Here is a 27,125-nt window from a genome sequence, read left to right as displayed (position 1 = left end):
CACTATAAATCAATTGGTGCTTTCACATTTCCCCATTTTCCTTTTTTATATCCAAGTGTTTGAGTTGATTAAAAGAATCAGAGCAAGAGAATTTATGAAAAAAAAACCTACACACAAAAAAAGAATTCATTGACATTGTGTGGTAACTGGAATTTCCAGAATAGAAGGGTGTGGGGGTAAGTTCAAACCACAAAACCGTGTTGTGCTTGTGTTATACGTACTTAAACAATATCTGCAGAGCATATATTACAGAGTCAAGCTCAGGTAACAATGCTGTTAAAATCATTTTGGCTAAATGAAAATTATGATTATAGCAATTTGTAATGAAAGTTATTGCAGCCATTTTTATTATTATTCCATACAGTCTATGTACAAAGTGTTTTCTTGCTCAAACCTTATTTTTCTTAAAAACTATTGGAGTATAATTGTGTTATGTAAGCATTTTATGATTTTATTATTATCAAGTATTAAACACTGTTATTGGACAGACTGGTTTTGGCAAATCTCGTACCCAGAGTTACCTTCATCAAGCAGAAAAGCAATGATGATCTCATTCCTCAATGCTGGTCAAGAAGCATGTGAGCTCTGGGTACACATTAGCATGAGGCTACAGTGAGTAAATTACCTTGAACCTGGACTCGAGTTGGTTACTAAATCAATACAGTGAATAATAATACAACAGATATTACTCATGGTTTACTCAGTTCACATCTTAAGTAATTAAGTAAATAAAGGTTAATAGTTCATAGCATATTTTGCTGTTCCAAGTGCTGTGGGCCAATTTAGATGGTACAACTTTGTTGCATGCAGCTTTTGCAGCACATTCTGCTTGCAACACACAAAACTTGTAAACAAGTTTCATATCATCTGCTTGACAATTTTTGTTAAGGGGTTTTAAGACATGCTTCAAAATCCTACTCCATCTTGTACAGGCAATCTCTAGGTTTTTATTTCAACTAAACAATCCTACCAGGGACTTGTCACTGTCAAGCAAAGTTGAACCATCTTAATTGCCACTTTGAGAAGAAGTGAAGTTATCACCATCATTTATTCCGTTGAGTTCCTGAATCAGCTATTTTTTAAAGCTTTTGTCATTAGCGCAGCAGTCTCAAGCTGTCGAGGCTTCGCTTCCATACTGTGATCCTGAGAATGGCTTGGCAAGTCCATCATCATTATTTGAAGAACTCTCCATATCTGGGGGTTGAATAACTGTGTCCATTGCTACATAGGGATTACTGCGTCTTTCTAACACATACAGCCAACTGTGTATGAATAAAATGACATCTTATTAACCAAGCATGAGAGCCATACTAGGAGAATGTCCGCCAGAGGTCTTGACAGTACAGACGGAACACAACAAGCTTAGTACAGAAAAGACTAAAGGGCCGATATTCCCCTTGTATGGTCCAAGAAGCTGGCAAAATACACACACAAGCTAGAGTTGCTCTTGGATATATCCTCAAACAACTATTATGCTTCTTGGTGCTCTCCAAACGTTCCGCATGCACTATATTAACTAGACGGTGCATGCTAAAGCATGAACCAATAATTGGTTGTTAACTGCCAATAACTATTGTTAATTGCCCCCGCAGGGCTTTCACCCAGAGGCGAAAACCTGAGGAGGCATTCATTGTAGCTTGCACGTATATATAGAGTATGTACTTACAGTCAGAATATAAGGTCGGTATACCAATAAAAATCTCGATAATTTTCTTTGAACAAGGGCGCAAGGAATCTCTGGGTAATGATGACGTTTTATCACTAAACGTGGGTTAGAACGGTATTAAAAACAGTGACGCGTGTGTAGGCATCTGTCACACCTTGATTACTTCAACTTCAAATGGTTCGTTTTCTGGTTTTGGCTTATGTGTGTTCACAGATTTGTTCAAGGATTTCTCTGCTTTCTTTGGTTGTGTTAAGTGATATTTGAAGCAGTTGTTAGTAATATCATAGAAATATGTCAAAAGATCTAGAGCAATTGGTTTCGTTGTTCTTGGTTACGTGTTTCTAAGAGCTGGTTCGAGTGTTAAGGTTTGCGTTCGGGGGTTTGCTGTATTGTATACATCTTACAACGTGTAATAAACAAAAGCACGAACTTTGTCATGTAATACAAGGTAATTCGTTTCGCTAACAAACTGTCAGATTATTTGATCCAAAGAGAGAGCTGAAAAATTGCTCAAAAATTGTGTTCTCAAATCTTTGAATGTGCATATTTTGTTACTCGTGGAATTTTTAGGCTTTTTGGCCTGGAAATTATTGTAAGTTAATTTTGAATGTTATAAGCCCAAAAATAAGCTTGCGTGTTGACACCACGGATAATGTGTTATGTGCTATTTCCACTACGTGTTATTTCCGCGCGCTTAAGTAATATATTCGACCTAAACTTGTGAATATTTTTAGGACGCAACGGTGTTACACAACAAAAAATCCCGCAGACCAAACACGTTGTGACGTACATGGCACAGTAAAAAAAAAGTCTAATTGTGCAGTCCATCGGCATCAATAATTAAAGGCGACAAAAAGACTCCACTAATCCTAGATTATTGCTGTAAAACAAAAGGCGGGGGCAGCTTTATAGTGAGAACTATTACTAGTCTATATCAAATTTAAAAATTAAAAGAATGTAAAAAATTATTCAAAAAATGGCTACATGCATTTGACACATGCAATTGTCAAAGACTGCAGACTTACAATTTTTTAGCCAGAGCACCTTTGATAAGATTTTCACTATTTATCCACATGTTATTAAAATGTACTTACACAAGCAGGACAATGGGAATGACAACCAGCCCTGACATCAAAAAGTAACAAAATCCTGGAAGCCATTCCACTGTTGCACTGTAAATATTGTTAAAGATGATCGAAGCTATGAGTGTCTCCAGCACTTCCAGGGATGCAAGAAGAGCAAATGTCGTACCTGTGGGGAAAAGAATGTTACAACAAAGCAACACAAAAAGGATATGTTGCAATGTTATGATGTGGTTAGTAATTATGATGTGCTTAGTAATTATGATGTGCTTAGTAATTATGATGTGCTTAGTAATTATGATGTGCTAAGTAATTATGATGTGCTTAGTAATTTGTTGACTGACTGACATTAGTTTGCCCCAGGAGAGATTATCGCTGGCATTTAAGGGTAAACATGTCATGAAAAAACATGATCAGAGTGGGAATCAAACCCTGCAGAATTAATCAAGGAACATTTGGTGGCAAGAACATGTTTTGCAGTAGAGTTATGCTATGGACTTTGACAGGCAAATTCAGGACCTTAGTGTCTTGAGGAAATGACATTCACAGCAGTCAACCATAGCATTGATAAAATTACATCAAATGCTGTTTTCACTCTAGAGATGGATAATCCATCAAGACGGATATCCTGTTGGATAAATCATCAGTCTTGATGTGAATTGAGGATGAATGAACTCTTCAAAGGTCTCGCCTCTGATTCACATTAGATTGATAGACCATGGGTTAGTGCTTTGGTGCAGTTACAACTGTATAACATCCCGGAGGGGGGGGGGGGGTGAGACTTCCCATATGAAGGAGACAGGGATCAAAAAAGGGGTCGAAAAAGCGTGAGTGACGCCCAGATAGGGGTTTAATTCAAAATTTCCGACAGACATCCCTGTCTGTATGATATAGGATACCCCCCCCCCTCACTCTCACCCCCGGCATAACATCTCTCATACAAGATGTAAAATTTTTATTTTTAAGAAGAAGTGATAAATTATTGAATACTAGGATTCAAAGAAAAAGAAGATTTACCGGTATACCAATTTGACATTATCTAAGCTGGAAAGTCAACAAACTAAGTTGTATTAAACATCTTAATTAACATATTTACAGCATAACACAAGTGACCAAGCTGTTTTTACCTAGCTCAGAAGATTCCACTTGTTTTGAAACAATTGATCTCAGACAGGGTGGTGGGATCCCAGAAGCTACTGCAATTAATGCACCTAAACAAGCAAACAGTAAAGTCAATCACTCCATGAAATTAATATGCCCTTTTGCTATTCTTGTGCAATGCCATTTTCTTTCTGCAATGTGCTCCTGAGCCTTTATTAAAAGCTGAAAGCAGTTTAATATTCTCTACCCTATGTGCCTGTGATACTATCCAGTGGCAGATATAGGGGAGGGGCCGGGTAGCCCGGGCCCCCACCTTATTTTTGGGCCAAATAGAGGCTCATAGGGCCAAGAAAAATTATTTTCAGGAGCACCCCCCTCCCCCCCCCATATTCCAGGGTCTGGATGATCTGGGCCCCCACTTATCTGAAGGTGTGGATCTGCCACTACTATCTGAGGGCTTCCATGTTTTTTTGAGAAGAAGCAGACCAAGTTCACAAGAAGAGAACGTGAACATGACTCTTGTTTAAAGGGGTTCCATGTTTTTAGGGGTTCAGTGGTACTTAGTTGCATATTTAAGGATTATTTGGGAATGTTTGCAAATAAAACTGACTTATCCTGTTGCTGTGTTGTATTTTTTGATGTTTGCCTGTTCCCCAGACTGGTGATTTTGGTTAGTTATCATCATTTGGGATTCCCAATACTAAGAGTTCTCTTTGTTCTCTGCATCCTCATTGTTCAAACATCTGTCTTCCCAGGGATATTAAATTTTTAGCTTTCTTGTCACCTCCATTACACTTCATACATGAGTGGGAGGGCTGGAGTATGGGAATGAGAATGAATTTATTTTTTATCAAATTCATAGGATATGTAGAGAAAATGTGTGGATGTGTGCTGTGAAAAGGTTGGACTTCTTCTGCCAAGACAAAAATCATTCATACATTTCTCTATCACTTTTTTATGCAGATAAATTTATGCTTGCAATAAAAACAGGCTAAATAATAACCCTAGCTAAATATTTCTTTTGTCCCTGTTACATGCCCAGAGCCAGTGACAACTAAGTTAACAAAAGTGACACAAAGTTTACAACATTCTTGTGAGTGGAAGCAAGCCCCATGACATTATTACATGTTCATGTATGAGAATGACTAGCAGGAGGGCCCAATAGGGTTTTTGGATCCTGCCATCCTGCCAAAAAATTTTTCCCTCAATCCCGTAATCCAGAAGGTTTTTATTGGCTTATCCCGATCCCGACCATTTATTGTTTCTTAATCCCTTGCCTCAATGATAAAGGCCTTTCAGTGGGTGTATGTTCTCTCCCAGCATTGATCTTCAAGTCTTTGGTCATCGACAGTAAGCGTTTTTTTTCTTTCCATGTAACTGGTACGTGGAAAACATGGGTGACTTGTGTAAGTTATAACAAATGCTTTGTGCTGCTTTTTGCATAAAGATAACAACTTGATTTTTATACAAGTACATTATTTTTTTGTCAACAGACTTTCGTGATCTGGTTTCTTTTTAGTTACATTTCCCGAATTCGGTCTCGTAAAATCGCCAATTCACATGTCCCCTTCATGATTTCAATCCCGAATCTCGCTTCCTTTTCCATCTAAAAATCCCGGATCTGGGCCTTCGAATAATCCAAATCCTGGATCCCGAATAACCTATTGGGGACCCTCTAGCACTACCATGTGAGAGGGCTACTAAAACCTTTTCTTTGATTGGCTGCTTACAAGGTTTTCAAGATTTCTCAAGGTTGACTCAGAGAGTGATAAGGTAGACTTAAATACACTATAAAAGCCACAAATACTCACCAACAAACATCATCCACTTTGTTGATGCAAGTCCAAGGAAAACATAGAAGCCGATAGATATGACAGCACCAATAATAGCAATGGTAATGTCGGACCATTTGAGAATCTTTGTCATCAGCGGTATGCCCACAACAACACCTACACCTTTGAGAAATAAAACCTCAGCAAAGAAGTAGCCGATCAATGAAGGACTGAAGTTCCTTGGGCTGTGCTTGCTGTATAGAGCTGTAATATCATTGAAACCACCAAAAACTGAAAACATAAAGGGATAGTTTTAAAGTGATAAACAAAGAACTGATATACAAGAATACATTAGAATAAAATTATACAGGTCCTTGCATAATCATCTGCCATTGGATTCCCAAACAAACACTGAAATTTCTGACCATGTTGCCTTGGTATATGACTTCCAAAACCATGGTAAGGTCTATTGCACCCCTCAGCCTCCCCTCCCTCTTCTCCAACTCTCATGGGTAAAACAGGTGACTAGTTGGAATGTGGGCTCACCAGCTCCCTCCCCAGACTTTCACCCAATTCCTGCCCTCTCCCACCCTGCTTTTTGGACAACCTGCCAGGCCAGGCCGCATTCTACATAGGTTATGGTGAAGACCTTTGGCGTGAATTTCAATATTCTACGGCAAACTGGTGTACGGTTGTAGTTGGCACCTTTGAACTGGCGTACAGATGACTTATTTTAAGTAAGAATAATAGAGGACCTTGGCTTAGACCTATAAAAAAATTTGGCATATCTTCCGCGTGGCATGTATACGGAATGCACCCTGGCTGCCAGGTCACCCCCGATAGGACTTTCCTACCACACAGAAAACTCACTGCATGGGTCACTTGCACTCAACATACCATTGGTAATAATAATGCTACTCACTTATTAGGATGAAAAACAGTATGCCAAACAGGATCACCAGCAAATTAAGCCTCTGGTGTTGAGGTCGTTGCTTGGTTAAAACTTGGAATGATGACTTGAGGTGATTGTGCACAGCAACTAAAGCCCAGTTTCCCTCCTGATCTGCTGCTGGAAAGTAAGACTCTGGGAGAATGAAACTAACGTACAGTATTACTAAAACATTGGCGCCTAAACACAGACCAAACGCCGCCATAAAGCCATGGTGTTCCACAAGTACTCCGCCGACTAAGTTACCAACGGTACCTCCCATAAATATCATGGACTCCAGAACGGCTACTCGCAGAGTACGCTGAGATTTATCAGTGATATCAGAAATGTAAGAGAAAACACCAAGCAGAGTAGTGGCAAATCCACCAAAGAAACCCGAAATACACACTCCGATTAGGATGAAATTCACGTGCAGTGAAAAATATGCCACGTTCAGCATGTAATTGATGTAAAGCAGAACGCTTCCAACAGAAGGTAGAATGAGCACGGTTTTACGGCCGACTCTATCTGACCAGGAACCCAAGATCAATGAAGCAGCGATCGAAGGCAACATCACAGCAAGAGATTGATGCAGAATCCATTTTGACGTCTTCTGATGCACTAAATCTTCTTGTGATTTGGTGAGGTTTTTACAAGTTTCGGCATCATACTTCTCGTAACAAATCTTTTTAAATGCGAGCTGCTGCACAATTGGAAATGACATGAAAGTGCATAACATGTAAAAGAAAAGCACTGGTTCAACAGTGATTTTCCGAAAGTCGATGATCGCCATGTTTACGACATGGGAACAGAAGCAACTACTTACATCACGCTACCTATGGTATTATCCACTACCGCTGGCATTTTCGCGGGCTCAAACTGAGGAAAGGGAAAAGTCGAATGGGTGGGGGAGTGGGTGAGAGGGTTCACAGCGGTCAAACGCAAATCAAAGATCTCTTCGAGATATCGACTTTTTTGCATGAAGTTAGTATGAGTAGAAGGTTTATCCTGGGCATTGTTGTTCGAACATATCATGGAAGAATTCAAACGTCTTTCAGTTCAAGCATTTTTTTAATTTTCGCGGAGGAAATGCTGTATTTGTCAGCCGCGACGGCTGGGCGCCTTGCCTGGGGGGGGGGGGGGGAGAGGGGGTACTCCTTGGAATTTTTGGTGGGGGTGTGCCGCCCGCATCTCCAAATTCAGACACAATTTCAGACCAAAAATGTCATTTTTCACACCCGTTTTCAGACCTGACCTTGAAATGAACACTGAACGGGAAGTAATAATAATAATAATTCTTGGTTTTCACGTGACGTCATCAAAATTCTAAATCCAGAATCGCGAGCCCCCTGACTTTTTATCCTTCACTAGCTATTAGACGTCCTTAATATATATCTTTAAAATATAAAAATGGTTTAAACAGATCTAAAAATATAAAAGGATACTCTAAATTTTCGATCGCCTTCTGCGGTCTTCTTCAGAGAATGATGGATTTTGCAAGGTTCGCAGAATTCTAATAAGTTGCATTGACGTTATTGTTCGTTGCCCCCCTGGGGAGCAACTAGCGATGCATAAACCCTTGGGAAGGGCGCTCTTTCGTTTATGGTGTTTTTGTCGAGGAAAGAATGTAAAGACTCCAGAAACAGTCTTTTGTTCTTGCTGCTTACACCTGTTTCAAGAATTTCGGCGTAACTTGGATGTATATCGTGGCCGATTTCTGCATGTTGTTTAATCGCGGAGTTGATATTTCCGTTTGTTCCGGGCTTGTGCTCGGCTCCTCGCGATTTCCAGCTTCTTTTGCTTTCCCCAACGTATGCAAATGCGCATGTCCTGCAAGTCACTTTGTATACAATTCCTTTCAACCGCTCTTTTTTCGGTCGGTCCTTGGGCTTTTTGAAGATATTTCCTAACGTTCGTACTGGTTTAAACGCTGTCTTGATGTTTTCGCGGTTCAAAATCCGTCGAACGCGCTCCGACACTCCTTTCACATACGGGATGGACGTGTATGCCTTCGGATTCTCCTGGGTTCTTGGTTGCGTGTTTGTTTTGTTTGTTTCGCCAGCTGACTTGATGAAGCTCTCGGGATAACCGTTAGCTTTTAAATCATTAATAACGCGTTGTTTCTCGTGTTGTCTTTGCGCGGTTGTTGATGGAATGCACTTAGCTCGGTCCATTAGAGTCTTAACGATAGCTCTCTTGCTTTGCGCTGGGCTGTGTGAATGGAAGTCTAAATACTTGCTCGTATGTGTGGTCTTGCGGTATACACCCACCTCGATCCTACCATCCTCATTAACCGTGTTGTTGGTGTCCAGGAAGGCTATGCTGTTCTTGCCCATAGTTGTTGTAGGCATCTCCACTGTAAACTGAGTGTTGGCGTTTATCGAGTTTAAGTGGCTGTGAAAAGCTTCAACACCGTCCCTCTTAATGCACGCATTCGAATCATCGACATAGCGGCGCCACCACTTTGGTTGAACGGGCGAAGTTTCTAACGCTTTCTCTTCAACTTCTTGCATTACAAGCTCTGCGATCACCGCACTGACTGGCGATCCCATGGCACATCCCGATACCTGGTGGTATTGGGTTCCCTCGAATACAAAATAGCTGTTGTGCAGCAAAAAGGAGAGTAGATCCATGACCTGGCCTTTAGTCAGCTGTGTATGACTTCTCCAATCGTCAGATCCCTCGAGTTTTCGCTGAACGATATCTATAGCTATGTCGATTGGTATGGAGGTGAATAGTGAAACCACGTCAAACGATACGACCAGCTCGTCATCAGCCACTTCCTGGTCACTTACAAACTCTGCAAACTGTTTAGCGTTCTTGACAGAATATTCGGTTTCATTCACGAGGTGCTTCAGAAGGGAGGCCAGATACTTTGATAGTTCTAGGTCGGCGCGCCAATACAGCTGTTTATGGGCCTCAGTGGTATTCGCATTTCTGTGTTTTCCGGGAGAGTGAAATGATCGTCCATTTGTTTAAGTTCCACTTTGTGGATCTTAGGCAAACCGTAAAACGACGCTGGTGTGGAATCAGAGGGGCGTAGTTTCCAGTACTCTATTTCACTGAGGTTCCCCAGTTTCTTGAGGTCCGAGAATTTTCTCTGTAGCTCAAGCTCCGTTTTCGAAGTCGGATTGCGCCTTTTGTCGGTGATTGGCATATAGACGTCCTGATCTTGCAACATCTCCTGGACCTGGTTATGATAGTCAGTTTTGTTCATGACAACTGTACAGTTCCCTTTGTCCGCTCTGATGATCACGATGTTTTCGTCACTCTTTAGGTCTTTAAGTGCTCTCCGTTCTTCGCTTGTGAGGTTTTGTTGTTTTGGTGGTTTAGCCTGCTTCAGAACTCCGTAGATCTCCGCTCTAGTGGCGTCTTGTTTTTCTCGAGGCAAGTGGTATATTGCGGCTTCAACAGAAGCGAGTATTTCTTTCGTGGGTACGGTGCGTGGTGTGATGGCATAATTTAACCCTTTCCTTAAAAGTGATGTTTCGTTGCTCTGCAATCTTCTGCTAGAAATATTTACTACCCATTTCCTTTTTAGCTCTTCTTCATCCGTGGAAGGTTTTCAGCTCGATAGCATCCACCGTCTTTGAGAAATAACATTTTGACTTTCGGAGTTTTGCGCCACACGACATCAGAATGGCCGCCTGAAGGCTGTCACGTATGCTTAAAAAGAATGCCTCATCTTGTTATTTTTAACGATCTGAACAGTTGAGGCTTTACAAGAAGTGTTTATATGAATGTTTACGTGTTCACGAAGGTGAACTGACCGCGCTTTATAGCAGAAGTGAATGCCAGATGTTTTCATTGATTTCCGGCGGCCATCTTGGTGCCCCTCCACATGGGATCCAACATGGCGTTTCCATACTGTGCTCTCTAAATTTGTGTTAAACATTATGACGGATAACTCGAGTACGGAATACCGTACAGACCTGAGACTTGGAACTATCTTGTTATTTTCTACAACCTGTAAAATTCTTGATTTGTTTAACTCAATAGCTTTGGATTTATTTTTTGCAGCGCGTGACAGTATCGTTACTTGCGTGACAGTGAAAACCAGCAATAATTTATACATTTATAAAGCGCTAAAACTATAAATATTCTAAAGCGCTGTTTACTATATGTAAAAATAATATAAAAATATAAAAATTAGAATGAACCTACATACAAATAGAAACTAGAAACAGTGTGATTGAAAAGTTAAAACGCTTAAACGCGAAATGCTTTCTTAAAAAGGAAAGTCTTCAATTGACTTTTAAAAGTCTCCACTGATGACGCTTTGCGAATGTTAACAGGAAGCTCATTCCACAGGGAGGGGCCAGCCTTGGCAAAGGCTCTATCCCCAAAAAGTTTTCAGCATTTTCTTGGAGACAACTAGCATATCATGGCCATCGGAACGCAGGTTGTACCGACCAACAGGCTTGGCCTTCAAAAGGCCAGAGATGTAAGGCGGAGCTTTCGCATGGAGGGCCTTGTACACCAGTAGCAGTATCTCAAACGTCACCCGGTACCGAACAGGAAGCCAGTGTAGTCTACTTAAGATGGGAGTAATATGTAACTAGGATGAATAGGTAGAATTTAGCTGAAATGATATATTTTATCAATTTCTCTTTGTCTCTCACCAGTTACTCGCTCCGGTTGCTTTCGTGAACGTTCCCCAGATAACCATACCCAATTTCAGACCAAAATTTTCAAAATCTATACCCGTTTTCAGACCAAAACGGCTCAAAAACCATACCCTTTGGGGCGGCACATACCTATATACCTTAACAGTTTGGATGCAGGGGACCACGCAACGAAGAAAAAACTGCTTGGCTTGTCTGCTGCCGGATCTCTTGTTCAAGAAATGCTCGTACCACACGTCACTCTAACAGTGCTTATAAAACCAAATTGATTGCAAGGCTGGTACAACGGCAGGAGGGCAAGATTCATTGGTCAATATTTCATGATTTTCCTTATATTATAGTACTGGCCCTGAAGAAGACTAGCTCTGCTAGTTGAAATATTGGCCAAATTATAAATCTTGCCCTCCTGCCGTTGTACCAGCCTTGTAATCAATTTGGTTTTATATACCTTATATCAGATAGGGGAGTACCCCCCCCCCCCCCCGGCGCTTTGTGACTCATACTTTGGCTTGGTTAAAAATGGTATTAAACTTTGACGTTTGCCTTTAATCGAAATAGTTGTTTTCTTTCGAGTTAGAAAGATTTCTACTCGGCCTAATGCAGGGTTCCCGATAGACAGAGTTACCATTTGTCTCGTCACGCAATCTTAACCCCACATTGAGAAGTAAATTTTCGTTTCGATATTACCAAAAACCGCTTCTCCTCGCGTTATTTTTTACCTTACAGCTACACATGCCATTTCTAACGACTACATTTCCAGTAAAACAGTTGCTGTTTTTTTTTTCTAATGGCGATGCATTAACTTCTGAACAGAAGCAAAATTTTTTTTTCTATTACTGCTTCCACCGGAAGTAATTTCACAACAGGCTACAAAAACACTTGTAAATATCACTTCACACCTGCATTGAATGATGTTGCAATTCTAAATTGTGCAACTCAGCAGAAATAATCAATTGCCACGAAATGAGTTCCCTTTGGTTAACTATTAGCAGTACAAATTTGCGTTGTTAATTGTTTTAGGTTAAATTAATATTAGCGCCTAAAGACTTGTACCAGTACAAATTGCGTTCTTAATCGTTTTAAACTTCGTTGTCTTCAAGCGCCGAACCCCGGCCCTCACATTCTTAATTGGTTATGTCACGTAAGATGTGGGCTACTTTTTAATTGTTATATAACGTTTGTAAATTTGACAAGTCACGTTTTTTCTACAAGAACAGAAGTGTTGAAGCACAACTATAGAGTGACACTTTACAAGTCACACGTTTTGATCAACCACAGCGGAAAGTATTCCCTTGAGAAATTAAAGCAGTCCCTTGAGATTTTACAAGAATGTGGTTTGAGATAGAACAACTTCTCCACTATTCTACTTTTCTTGCTTGTAAACAAGCAAAAAATTCGAAAAAATGAAGTCACCTCCGGTTTTCTGCGCCTCGAACTTTTCTGAGAATTTTACTCAAAAGCGGGCAAGAAATTTGTAAGAAAACGTCAAAGAAATAGCATGGTGAAAGAAAATTTCAAGCTGGGAAACTCAGTGAAGATCAATTATCAAATTTCCAAAGCGCGTGGCGTTTGACCGCTGTGAAGGGAGAGGGAGAGATAACTCCCTCATTTCAGCCCAGAGCCGCTTGTCCCTTTTAGCCAGCAGAGCCTCAGGGGCACGAGGAACAAGTGGCTTTGGGACACATGATTTGATTGGCTAGCTCTTTAACAAGGAAATTTAAATTTGGCAAATCAAATCAACCTTTTTAAAATCCCTTTGGGCGAGATTTATATTCTCTTTGTTAAAAATTTAGTCAATCAAATCCAGTGTCCCCAGAGCCACTTGTTCCTTGTGCCCCAGGCTCAGCCAGCTGTCTTTTGGCCCGAAATGGCGGATGATTGGTACACTCTGTTCTGGACATGGGCATTGTTTAACAAGAAACTATAATAGGGCCACAAGTTTATCAGTTTGATTACTGTCAGGTGTCACCCTCGTTAAATAAAGTCATACTTTACTTTACTTTACTTTACTAATATTGTTATTGTGCAGTGTCAGAAAATATCCATACCCACCCATGGAAAGTCATTGGAAATTCCTAGGGGGTGGGGGTCTCAAAGGCCAAAGTTTTTAAAGGAAAGTATGGGATTTAACTGGAATTTCCAGACGGGTGGGGGGATTCAACCTGAAAGACCTCCGTGAGAGGGGTATGGATATATTCTGGAACAACACATTATTCATCTCTCCAAAAGTGTAGGCTAGTCAAACATCTATGATAATAGAATGTTGATTGTTGGGCCAGGTCTAAAATAGGGCAGGGAAGTCACACATTTTGGTCTGAAACAGGCTGCGTGAAGCGTAATGCACAACCCCACTTAGGGGTGATGGTGATGGGGGGGGGGGGGGAGGGGGAGCTGGCATGGGTTGGTGCAATCGTCCACATTTCCTGAATTCTAAGAGTCATTTTAACCCTCACTCCCTGATTAGGCAGTCCTTTGTGGCCCGTGGGTGGGTGCGGATGCACCCATCGCACTCCCGCCCCCCTGCCTACAGCACTGGCTGGTGGTGGGAGGTTAAGTACAGAGTGATTTATGCTATTAAAAGTAAAGAATAAAATCTTTATTTATCTACACCATCTCACAGTAGGTAGTACTCTTCCAGAGAGCCTTTGAATTTATGACAAAATAATTATATAGAATAAATAAAATATATACTTAATTTTATATAAATTACTATATTTGAAGTCATATAAAAATTATATAATTTAGGTAATTTGCAAGGTTGGACATGTATATTACATGTCACATTCTTTTGGAGTTCTCCATTTTTCATTTTATTATTTAAAATTTGTTTTGACAGCATAAGTTCATCTGAATGCAATGGGGTATTACCAACGTGGTAAAATTCCAAAATGCTCGCCTCCTCCCTTAATGTAAGCCCTGGGCTATCTTTTTTGTTATTTTATATTATTCTGGTCTTAAACAGTCTTGATTACTGAATATGTGTTGTGACAGTGCACAAATTATCTCAAGCTGTTGTGGCTTGGCTTCCATATTGTGACCTTGTTGACGACTTGGTAAGGCGCTCGTCGGCATTTTCAGAATTTTTCAGATCTGGGGATTGAACATCACCGTTTTCCATTGTCATGTAGGGATTGCTGCATCTGTCTAACATAAACAACCATCTATGAATAAAACAACATTAATGTTACTATGATCATTACCTTTCACATAAACTGAATGTGCAGTTCCAGAAAACATCCATACCCACCGTGCGGAAGATCATTGGAAATTCCAAGGGGGTGGGGGGTGGGGGTCTCAAAAGCCAAAATTTTAAAGAAAAGTGTGGGGCTTAACTAAAATTTCCAGAGGGGTAGGGAGATTTGATCCAAAAAAACCTTCCATGGGAGGGGTATGGATATTTTCTGGAACAACACAATATCACACTGGGTTCAGTAAATGCCAAGTCTACAAGGGTGAGTTTTAAATAATTATCCTGGTTTTACTAATCAAAAATAATTTCGTTTACATGCAGCTGCTTGTTTAAAAAGTTAATTTAAATCTCAGCATGTCATGTAAGGATCATTAGAAAATGAGTGCATTTCAGTAGCTCATCAGTACTAAACATGTATCGCTACTTCCACTGGACTGAGTTTTAGTCCATTTCACATAACCCTCCAGCACTTTGTGAGGTTTTCCCTAAAGTTCACTGATACATCTTGATACCCCTGGGTGCCCCCCCCCCCCCTCCCTCCCTCTCTGGGTGAGAGATCAGGAATTGTGAGAGGAGCAAAGTGTCTTGCCCAAGAACAAAAAACAACAACTCTGGCCAGTGCTAGAGCCCAGACCTCTTGATTTTGAATCCAGTGCACTAACCATAAGCTTGTGCAGCACAAGTACTAGCAACTGGAAAGTAGCTAAAATAACCCAGCAAGGCAGATCTTAAGGGTGCAATTTCAAATGCAAATGTTGTGCTATGCAGCACTGGTCTTGTAGTGGGGGGGGGGGGGGGGGAGTCTGAACCTCCCGCCTCCCGTATCTTTTACTCCCGCTTCCCGTACCCTTTACTTCCGCCTCCCGCCCCTTTCCGTAGCTTTTCTCTCCTGTTTGTTCCATGTCTATTGCGAAATATAATGAAATGTTACGAAATTTCACTCGTTTTCTCCCGGTTCCCGCCACCTTAAGAATCCCGCTTCCCGGCCTCTCTCCTCCCGCTTCCCGCCCCTTTTCTCCCGGGCTCCCGCCCCCTGTCCCCCTCCACCTTGTACCTTAATTGGTAGAGCAATGGTGATCTAGAGGTCATGGGTTTGAATCCCACTGTGGTCAAATAATTTTTCTTTGCCCCCTTGTGGTACCCAATTTCCTTTCTAGGGCTCAGTAACAAATTCCAGGGCACACATATTACTTACACAAGCAAGGCAATGGGAACAACATTCAGCCCTGACATCAAAAAGTAACAAAATCCTGGAAGCCATTCCACTGTTGCACTGTAAATATTGTTAAAGATGATGGAAGCTATGAGTGTCTCCAGCACTTCCAGCGATGCAAGAAGAGCAAATGTCGTACCTGCAGAAAACATATCAAGGCCTGTCCAATACACCCAATCTGGGATCATTATTCTAACATAGGTGACAAATCATATCACTGGAAATCAGCCTTCAGCAATAAGATAAACAGGGACGGTAGAAAAATAATCTAGACTGAAATAGTCTTGATTTCATGACTTGACACAAACTATCCTGCTTGTGGTCCAGCTGACTAGGGGTCTATCTAATTGTGAGACTTGGACATACCCACATTCTTCGAGAACGAGTACAGTTCATGTTATCTTTATTGTCTCAAGTGACCTGACTTTCAGTGAGTTGAACTGTCTGTATGTGATCATTGATGATAAGACTCAGCTTGGGTGTACTGGACACACTCGAAAATAATACCTAAGTTGCAACAAAGCACTTTACAGTTATGCAGTATGAAATACAAACTTACATGCAGGGTTGACCCTTGATGAATTATTTAAAGTACCGATAGTTTGCAAACTTTGAAACTGAGTCTACAGCAAGATACTGATCATTAAATGCTGAGGGTGCTCCCCTCTGCGGGGACACAGGTGCATGTTCATGTTAAAATCCTTGATTATGAGCAAACATTTTCAATGTGTTGAACATAACCTTATATGCGGGGTGAGTATGGATATTTTATGGAACCACACAATATTCTCTGTGTCTAAAGTATATATATATAAGCTGTATCACAAGCGATTAACCCTTGCACTAACAGCTGTGGTTGTTAGAGACCCGTCATTATTTAGAGGGTGGGGAGGGCTGGTGGAAAGACGTGGGGGGGGGGGGCGGTCAGTGATTTTTATGCAGAGAAAAAGGGGGCCACATAAGTTTATGCTTTCATATTAGGGAGGTTTAAGGGATTGAGTAGGTAACAAGGGAAGGGTCAGGAGAATTTGAACATACATGTAGCCTCCTTCCATTTGCACCAGCTCTAAATAAATAAATAGATAAATAAATAATAATAAATCAATAAATATATAATAAATGATGAATAATTCAGCCTGAGGCCCGATTCAAAGGATAAGCCAGGATTTGCATTGATTTGAAAAAATAAACAATAACATCAACAATAAAATGTATTTTGTTGTAGCATATAACATGAGTTTGTTCGTAGCACGAGTCAAGTTCGAGCCCGAGTCAAGTTTGAGTCACGAGTCAAGTTCGAGTCAATTTTTTTTAAAATTTATTTGTTGGTCTTTTCGTTTTAATTGCTGTGTTACATGCAAAACGTTGTACCAGAAGTGTAGAAACCGCAAGATTTGGCTCTAAATGCCGATTGTGAGAGCTGATTCCTTCATCTGTTTGCAACTGCTTTTCAAAGAAGTAAACATTCCTTGGCATCCCAATGAATGTGATCGTTACAGTTTTACTCACAACTGAGGCCGAGGTTCCACTTCAAGACACAAAAATTATATTTAAAAACACTTATCAAGGGAACTTGAACATTGCTTGTATAAGCAGTTACTATACAGTTAAAGGCATTACTCGAAAATGTCTGGATATTTGTCGATTCTCTCACTTTTTCAGCACAAAATGAATACATCAGGAGTCAAGACAAAACATGTTCACTGAAAAAAACATAGAATTGAATGATGGGCAAGGAATACTGGTAGATTAAAGCTTTATCTCGTTTCAAAATACAGATAGGTCTTCGCGACCGCATCTGCATTGGAGAACTGTGGTGTGAAAAACCTAACTTCAAACGCTGATGAGGTCTTAATTTATCGATCTCTGCAACATTTTTTGACATAAATAATTCCAGTCAAAAATCTGTTAAAAAAGAAAAGGTGAGAAAAAACATTTGACTCGAACTTGACTCGTGACTGGAACTTGACTTGGGCTCGAACTTGACTCGTGCTATGAACAAACTCGCATAACATAGTCAAGTAACAATTATCAAGTGGCTGTTATTACCTAGTTCAGATGATTCCACTTGTTTAGAAATAAATGATCTTAGACAGGGTGCTAGGATCGCAGAAGCTACGGCAAGTAATGCACCTAAGAAAACAAACAGTACAGATCTTTACAACCATTGCATCATTGCACGAGTATAATTATTATTATCATCATCATCATTATTATTATTATTAATTGTTCAATCAATCTTGGCCTGACGAATCAATGAAAAATGATGTTTAGTAATCAAGCAATATCAATAAGTTGTAAGTTAATTGATATCGCTTGGTATTGGCCAGTCAATGTGAGAGGGGCGGTGGCCTAATGGTTAGCGTGCTCGACTCCGAGTTGAACGGCCTGGGTTCGAGGCCTGACCGGGGCGCTGCGTTGTGTTCTTGGGCAAGACACTTTACTCTCACAGTGCCTCTCTCCACCCAGGTGTATAAATGGGTACCGGCGAATTTACTGCTGGGGGATAACCCTGCGATGGACTAGCATCCCATCCAGGGGGGAGTAGCAATTCTCCTAGTCGCTTAATGCTATGGAAACCGGGATAAGCTCCGGCTGTATGGGCCTCATGGCTCGGAGACAGACTTTACCTTATTGGCCAGTCAATGATCAGTCAATGTGGCAGTGGTGAACAATGAACGGTATTGCTAATTTGCATTTAAATGAAAACAGACGAAAAGGTTTCACAAAGAATTTGATAAGGCTGATTTTCAAACACCATAAAAGCCGCAAAATACTCACCAACAAACATCATCCACTTTGTTGAAGCAAGTCCAAGGGAAAGATAGAAGCCAATAGATATGACAGCACCAATAATAGCAATGGTCAGATCGGACAATTTGAAAATCTTTGTCATCAGTGGTATTCCCAAAACAACTCCAATACCTTTGAAAAATAAAACTTCAGCAAGAAAGTATCCAATCAACGAAGGACTGAAGTTCAATGGACTATGCTTGCTGTAGAGGACTGTAATATCGTTGAAACCACCAAAAACTGAAAATATAAAAGGTTAGCATAATTGAAAGTGATAAAATGAGCTTACATGTAAAATATTAGCCAAAAGTGAGAAGAAATGCATAGATGCCAAGTTTTTTGGTTGGTATGGAGTGAGAAATTGAATTGCCCTGAAGGAGCATTAGTGAGACCCAGAGGGGGTAACTTCTAGGGGGGTCTGGGGGTATATTCCCCCAGAAAATTTTTAAAAATGTAAGTTGCAGAGAAGCAATTTCCTTCATTATCGGCAAGCGTTTGCTGTTTTTAAACTCTTCCCTACTTGATTAGCGTTCATCTCTACCAAAGTACAGCTGAAAGTATATCTCTTTATTTAAATTAATAAGACTTTTTCCTCAAGTTGTAGAATTTAAAAAAAAGCGTGATATTTTGTCTGAATGGCGTGGTTGCGTGAGATTGGGTCAAAAAGAGTGAGTCTCATGCCAAAAGCGTGAGACTTGGCATCTATGGAAATGCCCCTCTGGCTACGCACGATTGACTGGTTTTCCAAGGGTTACAACACTTACAAAACTAAACCAGATCTAGATATGCTTAAAGAATGACAATAGATTTATGGTTGAGAATCTCATTAGTGGTATCCCCAAAACAGCTCCAATACCTTTAAAAAACAGAAACTGGGCAAGAAAGAAGCCAATTAATGAAGGGCTGAAGTCCAATTGGTTTTGCATGGAGAATGCTTGCTGGATTACAGAATGTAATTTTTGCCTGTGGTCAGGCAAGTAATCTAAAGTATGTCCAGAATGTTCAAGAATAACAGGGAAGGGTGTTTGTAAGATTGTAATTAACTGTGAATGACGACTTTGGAGACAGTATGGTTTGAATGGAAGACATGATGTTGAAAAGTATTAACCTGGAGCCACAGTTAAATCTTTCTCTAATGAATATATGAATGAAATACTTTATTATAGTGTCAAGGTATTTAGCTTTAAAAAACTAGTGGGGACACTATTTACATTAAAATCTACTAAGCTACATAAAGTTAAAAATATTTACACTTCAATTCTAAGAAAAAAGAACCGTACTACATAGATGAATAGATAAATAAATGAATAAATAAATAAATGAGAATAAAATATAAAATTTCATAATAAAAGTAGGTGTAAGATAAAAATTGCAGTTAAGAATTAAAAATTTAACATTTAAAAATTTAAATCAGCCTAGCTGCATATGTTACATTTACACTCAGTTTGTATAAGACGTGTGAGGTCTTTTCTCCCAATAAAAAAGACCCCTGGGCTCTTATTTAGGAGGGCTTTCAATCCAAAGGATTTTTGTGTCTGAAATTTGGAGGGCTTATCAGTGTTCTCCCTAGGATTTTGGGAAAGCCAGGCGGTATTTGGAGTGTGGTTTTCAAAGGTCAAAACCTGATTTGTGGAACTTGTTCCCCCAGGTTACTATCACTTTTCTGTCTCTTTTCCAGAGTAAAAAAAAATAACTAATTTTGCTTTGAGAAGCTTTTAGTTTCTGTTCTGAGCAACCCGAGTCGACTGAGTTCACCATTCTTTACACAAACGCGAGAATTCCGTTTCGTATTCCATGTTACGACACCTTGAAGTGCTGTTGTGTTCCTGTGTCAATTTGATAAAAGTTGCTTCTGTTCAAGGATACTAGAGACGGATCATCCGTCTCTAGTATGAATCGAGCCAATTAATTGAAAGGTAAATCACTTTAATGAATGATATTAAAGGTGAGAAACAGTAAAAAAAAAAAATAAGTGATATCGTCTTTGCTTATGGATAGGCAGTTCCAGATCTCTTAGAGCAAAGTAACGTTGTGTTAAATCTTTAATTTTAAGCCAGGCGGCAACTATTTTCCTGTAAATCAAGCTAGGCGGCCCGCCTGGCCTTAAATACCTAGGGAGAACACTGCTTATTCACTGCTGGCAGAGGTCTAACAATGATAATAACAAAAACTAAAAATAGACCCCTCGGTCTCTTTTCCTTTGTATTCACTGAGCTGATGGAACAGGGTTAAAGATGCCTTTGCTAGCAGGGACTCATTATTTATTTTTATTTTGGGTTGGGGGGGGGGGGGGGGGTTCAGAATTTTACAGTACTCACTTACGTATTGCGACAAAGAAAAATATACCAAACATGGACACCAGCAGATTCAGCCTCTGGTGCTTAGGTCGTTGCTTGGTTAAAACTTGGAATGATGCCTTGAGGTGATTGTGCACAGCAACTAGAGCCCAATTTCCCTCCTGATCTCCTTCTGGGACAAAAGACTCTGGAAGGATAAAACTGATGTATAATATTACTATAACGGACAGGCCTAAACACAAACCAAATGCCGCTATAAAGCCACCATGCTGTACAAGTACTCCACCGATCAGGTTACCAACGGCTCCTCCCAGAAATATCATGGACTCCAGAACAGCGACTCGCAGCGTACGCTGAGATTTATCAGTGATATCAGAAATATACGAGAAAACACCAAGCAGAGTAGTAGTAAATCCACCAAAGAAACCCGAAATACACACTCCGATGAGAATGAAATTCACGTCCAGCGAAAAATATGCCACGTTCAGCATGTAATTGATGTAAAGCAGAACGCTTCCAACGGAAGGCAGAATGAGAACGGTTTTACGGCCGACTTTATCTGACCAGGAACCCAGCATCATAGAAACAACGATCGAAGGTACTGTCGAAGCAACAGATTGATGCAGAATCCATTTCGACGTTTTCTGATGCACTAAATCTTCTTGTGACTTGGTGAGGTTTTTGCAAGTTTCCGACGTCATACTTCTCGTAACAGATCTTTTTAAATGCGAGCTGCTGCACAATTGGAACTGCCATGATAGTGCATAACATGTAAAAGAAAAGCACTGGTTCAACAGTTACTTTTCGGGAGTTGACAATCGCCATGTTTCTCGACTTTTTCCTTGGAAAATATAGGAAAAGGCCTGTAAGGTCAGCTGCTGTAGGTCTGTTCGTCGGTCGGTCACGCAACAAAAGGATCTTACATGATGTAGGGATTGTTAGTTTAAGACATCCGCTGCCACGTGTTACATCGCGGGCTCAGTATCAGATTTTTTCAAAATGGCTGACAGCTACAAGCAAGTTAAAGTAGGTCGTCTAAAACTCAAAGGATTGGGCGAAAGCTCTCATAAAAAGAAGCATAAGAAGAAGAAACGAGAAAGAGAAGAAGAAGAGCCAACTGACGTGGATGTACTTCGCCATGGTGGATGGAGAAAGGTTGAAAACTTTCATGAAGTTAGTGGAAACATTGCGTTGCAAACTTTTAGGAAATCGTACGTGGAGGCATTAAACACTGGTATGTTTACTGTTGGCGAACTAAGAGATGATGGTGAGAATTCGCCGGCTCCTGTGGAAGTTTTTACAGCTGTTCCATTGTCCGAAAAAAAGATCGCTTTGAAGTCAGGCTACGGTAGGTTCTTACAGCTGCTTACAGCTCACAGTAGGATCACGGAGTATCAAAAAGCTTGGTTAATTATAATATTAAGCTTAAATTTTGCATTTATACTTTACTTAATTTTGTAAATGAAGAGTAAGTGTAAGCTACTATCATTACAATTATTTGGTTATTAGCATACAAAATCTACATATAAATGTCAGCACGATTTTGGGTCAACTGACTTGATAGCCTTGTACACAAACTTTGTGACCCTATCACACGCTCATAGGATCACGATCACGACCCTGATTATTCAATAAAGCCGGTTTGAAACTACCATAATGCAATGCTCGAAATCTGCACATTTTCACATGTGGTCACTTGTTATACTGTGTGATATCTTTTGATACCATGTGATACTGTGTGATACCTTGTGATATCTTGTGATACCGCGTGATGCCTTGTGACACTTGTGATAGTGTGTGATATCTTGTGATACTGTGTGATCAATGTGTTATTTTGTGATAACTTTTGATACTGTGTGATATCTTTTGATACCATGTGATACTGTGTGATACTTTGTGGTATCTTGTGATACCGTGTGATGCCTTGTGACACCTGTGATAGTGTGTGATATCTTGTGATACTGTGTGATCAAAGTGTTGTGACATTTTGTGATACTGTGTGATACCATGTGATACTGGGTGATACCTTGTGACGCCGTGTGATACCTTGTAATACTGTGTGATACCTTGTGATACTGTGTGATACCTTGTGATACTGTGTGATACCTTGTGATACCTTGTGATACTGTGTGATACCTTGTGATACCTTGTGATACTGTGTGATATCTTGTGATACCTTGTGATACTGTGTGATACCTTGTGATACCTTGTGATACTGTGTGATATCTTGTGATAGCTTGTGATATCTTGTGATACTGTGTGATATCTTGTGATACTGTGTGATACCTTGTGATACCGTGTGATACCTTGTAATACTGTGTGATACCTTGTGATACTGTGTGATACTGTGTGATTCCTTGTTACCTTGTAATACTGATATTACCTTGTGATACTGTGTGATACTGTGTGATACCTTGTGATACTGTGTGATATCTTGTGATATCTTGTGATACTGTGTGATACCTTGTAAGACTGTGTGATACCTTGTGATACTGTGTGATACCTTGTGATACCTTGTGATACTGTGTGATACCTTGTGATACCTTGTGATACTGTGTGATACCTTGTGATACCGTGTGATACCTTGTAATACTGTGTGATACCTTGTGATACTGTGTGATACTGTGTGATTCCTTGTTACCTTGTAATACTGATATTACCTTGTGATACTGTGTGATACTGTGTGATACTGTGTGATTCCTTGTTACCTTGTAATACTGTGATACTGTATATTACCTTGTGATACCGTGTGATACTGTGTGATACCTTGTGATACCGTGTGATACTGTGTGATACTGTGTGATACCGTGTGATACCGTGTGATACTGTGTGATACTGTGTGATACCTTGTGATACTGTGTGATACCTTGTGATACTGTGTGATACTGTGTGATTCCTTGTTACCTTGTAATACTGATATTACCTTGTGATACTGTGTGATTCCTTGTTACCTTGTAATACTGTGATACTGTATATTACCTTGTGATACCGTGTGATACCGTGTGATACTGTGTGATACCGTGTGATACCGTGTGATACTGTGTGATACTGTGTGATACTGTGTGATACTGTGTGATACCGTGTGATACTGTGTGATACCGTGTGATAGTTGTCCTCCAATCAGGCATCAAGTCAGGGCTCAAAATAATGGCTGGTCAAAGGACAATTTTGGGTCAAGATGACAGTTTGTCCGGACAAACCTTCAGCTTGCCAGTCATTTTGACTGGTCAGTAGTATAACATCTGTCAACTTCTGGTGTTACAATGTAATTGCAGTTTCAATTTTTAAGGAAAATAACTCTTGGAAGTGGTTTTGTGAACAAATGTGGCACTGTGGCATGTTCGTAGCACTGTTGTAGTCTCAGTGAATCATGTCATTGGCATAGTTCTTCCACTAAAAGTAAATCTGAATAACATTATTGTAAAACACTTTATCTTGGTGTATCACCAAATTCTGAGAACAAGGAAATGTGTGGAAATCAAAGAGTAAGTTTGGAATTATGAGGGTGGAACGATATTCTTGATTGGACATGACTAGTGGACTTTTGTTTTGCAGGAAAATACATGTCAGTTAATATGATGGGAAATGTCACTGGTCGATCTGAGGCTATTGGTCCTCAGGAACAGTTTGAGTGCGTATTTGAAGAAGATAAAGTTGCTCTTGAAACCTACAATGGCTGCTTTTTGTCTGTAAATGAAGATGGGCAACTCTCTGCAACCAAAAAAATTGTCAGCGAAAAGGAAACATTCCACATACGGACCAGTGTTCCAAAAGTGTAAGTGGAATTGTTTTATACTGGTAATGATGATGTGTGGTAACTTTGCTTTTGGTTTAAAATTTTATTAACAAGTTCGATTCTTACTTTCCTTTGTCTCCTAATTAGTCATCGGCAGATCGCTCATGCGAAACCTTGTCAGACACTTCAACTTCAAGCAAAATATTTTGTAACTCTAGCCGCTAAAATCGCTGGAACATTCTCAGCACCACCTTGTTTTCTTGGCCTGAATTTCAGACATCACCATGACTTTCAAGCAACGTGTCTTGTTCCTCCTCAACTTGCAAACTTGGGAAGTTCAGTCGCGCCAAAGTTGAAAAAAAAGAAAAAAAGCTTACAGCCTCCAACTTATTTTGCAGATGCACGACAAACGGAAGTTTGTTCCGAAGTTCGCAATTTGATTGTCTAACTCGCAACGTAATTGGCTACTTCGTAATGTAGTTCCCAATTTCCCAACAAACTTCGCAACATGGCACGGTAAAGTTATGTGAAATTGACTGTTACAACTGAAAGAACGAATTATAATAAAACATACATCATGTTTATTGCAGCAAAGTATCCACCAGCACTCAACCAGAGGGTGAAAAGGATCTACGGAATCATGAAATCAGTTTTGTCAAGAAATTCCAAAGTTTTCAAGACAGGAATCTACGCTTAAGTGAACAGGAGACAAGCAAACTGAAAAAAGCGAGAATGGAGGGGAAACTTCACGAGGAAATGTTAGACAGGAGAGAAAAGATGAAAGCTGATAGGTATTGTAAATAAATGGATGAGGCAGTCATACACTTTGCAGAACAAAGTAAAAAGATTCATTTTGACACTGTATGTTTCAAAATGTAACTTGCTGTTACTTTTCACAGCTGCAGACAAATAACTTGATATTCTACATCGTAAGAAAGAGTCCACTGTGAGACAAATCAAACCCAAATATAGGCCTGTATCTCCTTGTCTGTCAAATTGTTTTTGAAACATTTGTTTGAGGCAAAATAAATGTTTAACCTAAATCCAGAATTAATAGTTAACTAGTCTTTTCATTGCTTATTTATTACACATTTTATTAATTAATTAATTTCTCTGAGATTTACACTCAGCGTAATAAGTTAGTATAAGATTCACTTACAACCAAAATTTTATTTCATCAGTCCTTGTGAACTTACTTTTCAATAACTTTTCAAGGCTGCTTTGTTTTTGTTGCATTTTAACACCTCAACACTTCATTCAAAATTTCCTCAAAAACACTCACAGAAATTCTTAAAATTTAACAGACCTACATGTAGAGACAAGTATTTCTTGTTGAAGATCCAGATAGCCTTTTCCCAAAATTACCCCTTTATTTTAAAGGGGCAGTGTCACCAACATTTACTGTACCGGGTACTTGAAAAGCCAGTGAAGGTGTTGGTATAAGTTGGAAGTCCACTAATAGTGGTCTGGTCTTGCTAAAATGTACTGTACTAGTAATGGAAATTGTTAGAAAGTGGTGTGGTTACGGACTGGTAGAAAAGGCGTGGCCTTAAACTTTAAAAAGTCGGGCTGATGTTTACAAGTTTGACAGTTTTGCTTGGAAGAAAATTTCTTAAAAACCGTTGATCACGGTTTATTTACATTTGTACATCTTGGAGAATGATTTGTGCCTTTCTTTTGTTGTTCAAAGGTTATTTTGTTCATCATTGAGTGACTCATAATTTTAGCATAGTTTACACAAAAATGTAGTTGAGACTTTTTGTGACACTGTCCCTTTAAATAAATTGGTATTGTGTAAAATAGGCAATGACATCATTACATTGCTATGACAACTCCGATTTCGAAATTTCTTTAGTGCAGCTGTATTGATCGATTTTCATTTATATAAGTGCTCAAAAATCCGATTGAGCCACCTTAAATTGCAATCTTTTATTGGCCTTTTCAAATGTTCAGAACTATATTTTTAATGGGTTGCTGTGTACATGAATGTATGCCACACATATAACCAGCTTTTAATATAAGTTTATGTAGATACCGTATTTATTCGATTAAGTGCCCAACCTCGAATAAGCGCCCACCCTGAAGGTAGGAAAAGTTAATAAGCGCCCAGCCTCAAAAAAGCGCCCACCCACCTCCCCCAAGAAACTTAAGTCCATAAGAGGGGTATCAATGAGATTGAAATCGACTTAGTAGTACTAACAGACTTCCCCGAAGACCAAGTTTTGTTAGTATTTTACAGAAAGCTTCAGTGAATAGTTAAAATTCTGCTTTGGTACATAATCAAGGTTTGTTATTATTTGTTGTTTTGTTGCAAAATAAACTTGCTACGTGCTGAAAATGGTGAAAATTTAATAAGCGCCCACCTCGAATAAGCGCCCTCTCCCAAACTCCAAAAATTTAATAAGCGCCCAGGGCGCTTAATCAAATAAATATGGTAACTGTGAATTACCTCTTCAACCTCTGGTTTCAAATAAAGGGGTGCCTTAAATTAAGCCCCAAGTGACTTCTGATGAATTTCTAGTTTCCCCTTCCATTTTGCCCTGCATATGCTTACAAAAATAAAAGGAAGAATTTCATGTTAGATCAGGAGTCTTATTCCATGCACCCCTCCAAATAAAGAGGCCGTTACTACCACACCTATTTTGTTAAAATGCAGACATTTAGATGTAACTTACTGAAACACCAATGTGTGGCCCATAAAAATATAAAGCCACTCACAGGT

At 39.7% G+C, this 27,125-nt stretch overlaps 3 protein-coding genes across 3 annotated transcripts; 1 reads left to right on the top strand and 2 right to left on the bottom strand.

Moving 5' to 3' along the window:
* Positions 1-317: 317 nt before the first annotated feature.
* LOC144635689 (lysosomal proton-coupled steroid conjugate and bile acid symporter SLC46A3-like) lies at positions 318-7,413 on the bottom strand. The gene is made up of 5 exons (XM_078494773.1): positions 6,544-7,413; positions 5,661-5,912; positions 3,876-3,959; positions 2,761-2,917; positions 318-1,262 (listed from the first exon to the last, which is right to left on the bottom strand). The coding sequence occupies exons 1-5, from the start codon at positions 7,340-7,342 to the stop codon at positions 1,109-1,111; spliced, it is 1,446 nt and encodes a 481-aa protein (XP_078350899.1). The 5' UTR covers positions 7,343-7,413; the 3' UTR covers positions 318-1,108.
* Positions 7,414-13,755: 6,342 nt separating this feature from the next.
* LOC144635688 (lysosomal proton-coupled steroid conjugate and bile acid symporter SLC46A3-like) lies at positions 13,756-21,514 on the bottom strand. The gene is given in 6 exon segments (XM_078494772.1): positions 13,756-14,335; positions 15,560-15,716; positions 17,627-17,710; positions 18,359-18,610; positions 20,693-21,362; positions 21,364-21,514. Coding segments are annotated over 6 exon segments (1,449 nt in total). The 5' UTR covers positions 21,493-21,514; the 3' UTR covers positions 13,756-14,178.
* Positions 21,515-21,635: 121 nt separating this feature from the next.
* On the top strand, positions 21,636-26,984 carry LOC144634516 (protein FRG1-like). The gene is made up of 3 exons (XM_078493489.1): positions 21,636-22,015; positions 24,223-24,442; positions 24,994-26,984. The coding sequence occupies exons 1-3, from the start codon at positions 21,667-21,669 to the stop codon at positions 25,205-25,207; spliced, it is 783 nt and encodes a 260-aa protein (XP_078349615.1). The 5' UTR covers positions 21,636-21,666; the 3' UTR covers positions 25,208-26,984.
* Positions 26,985-27,125: the final 141 nt, after the last annotated feature.

The sequence above is a fragment of the Oculina patagonica genome, chromosome 13, assembly GCF_052425735.1.
Source record: "Oculina patagonica isolate OP01 chromosome 13, crgOcupat, whole genome shotgun sequence".
Taxonomy (NCBI): domain Eukaryota; kingdom Metazoa; phylum Cnidaria; class Anthozoa; order Scleractinia; family Oculinidae; genus Oculina; species Oculina patagonica.
Note: the sequence above shows the minus strand (reverse complement) of the source record. Positions and strands in the feature narration are given on the sequence as shown.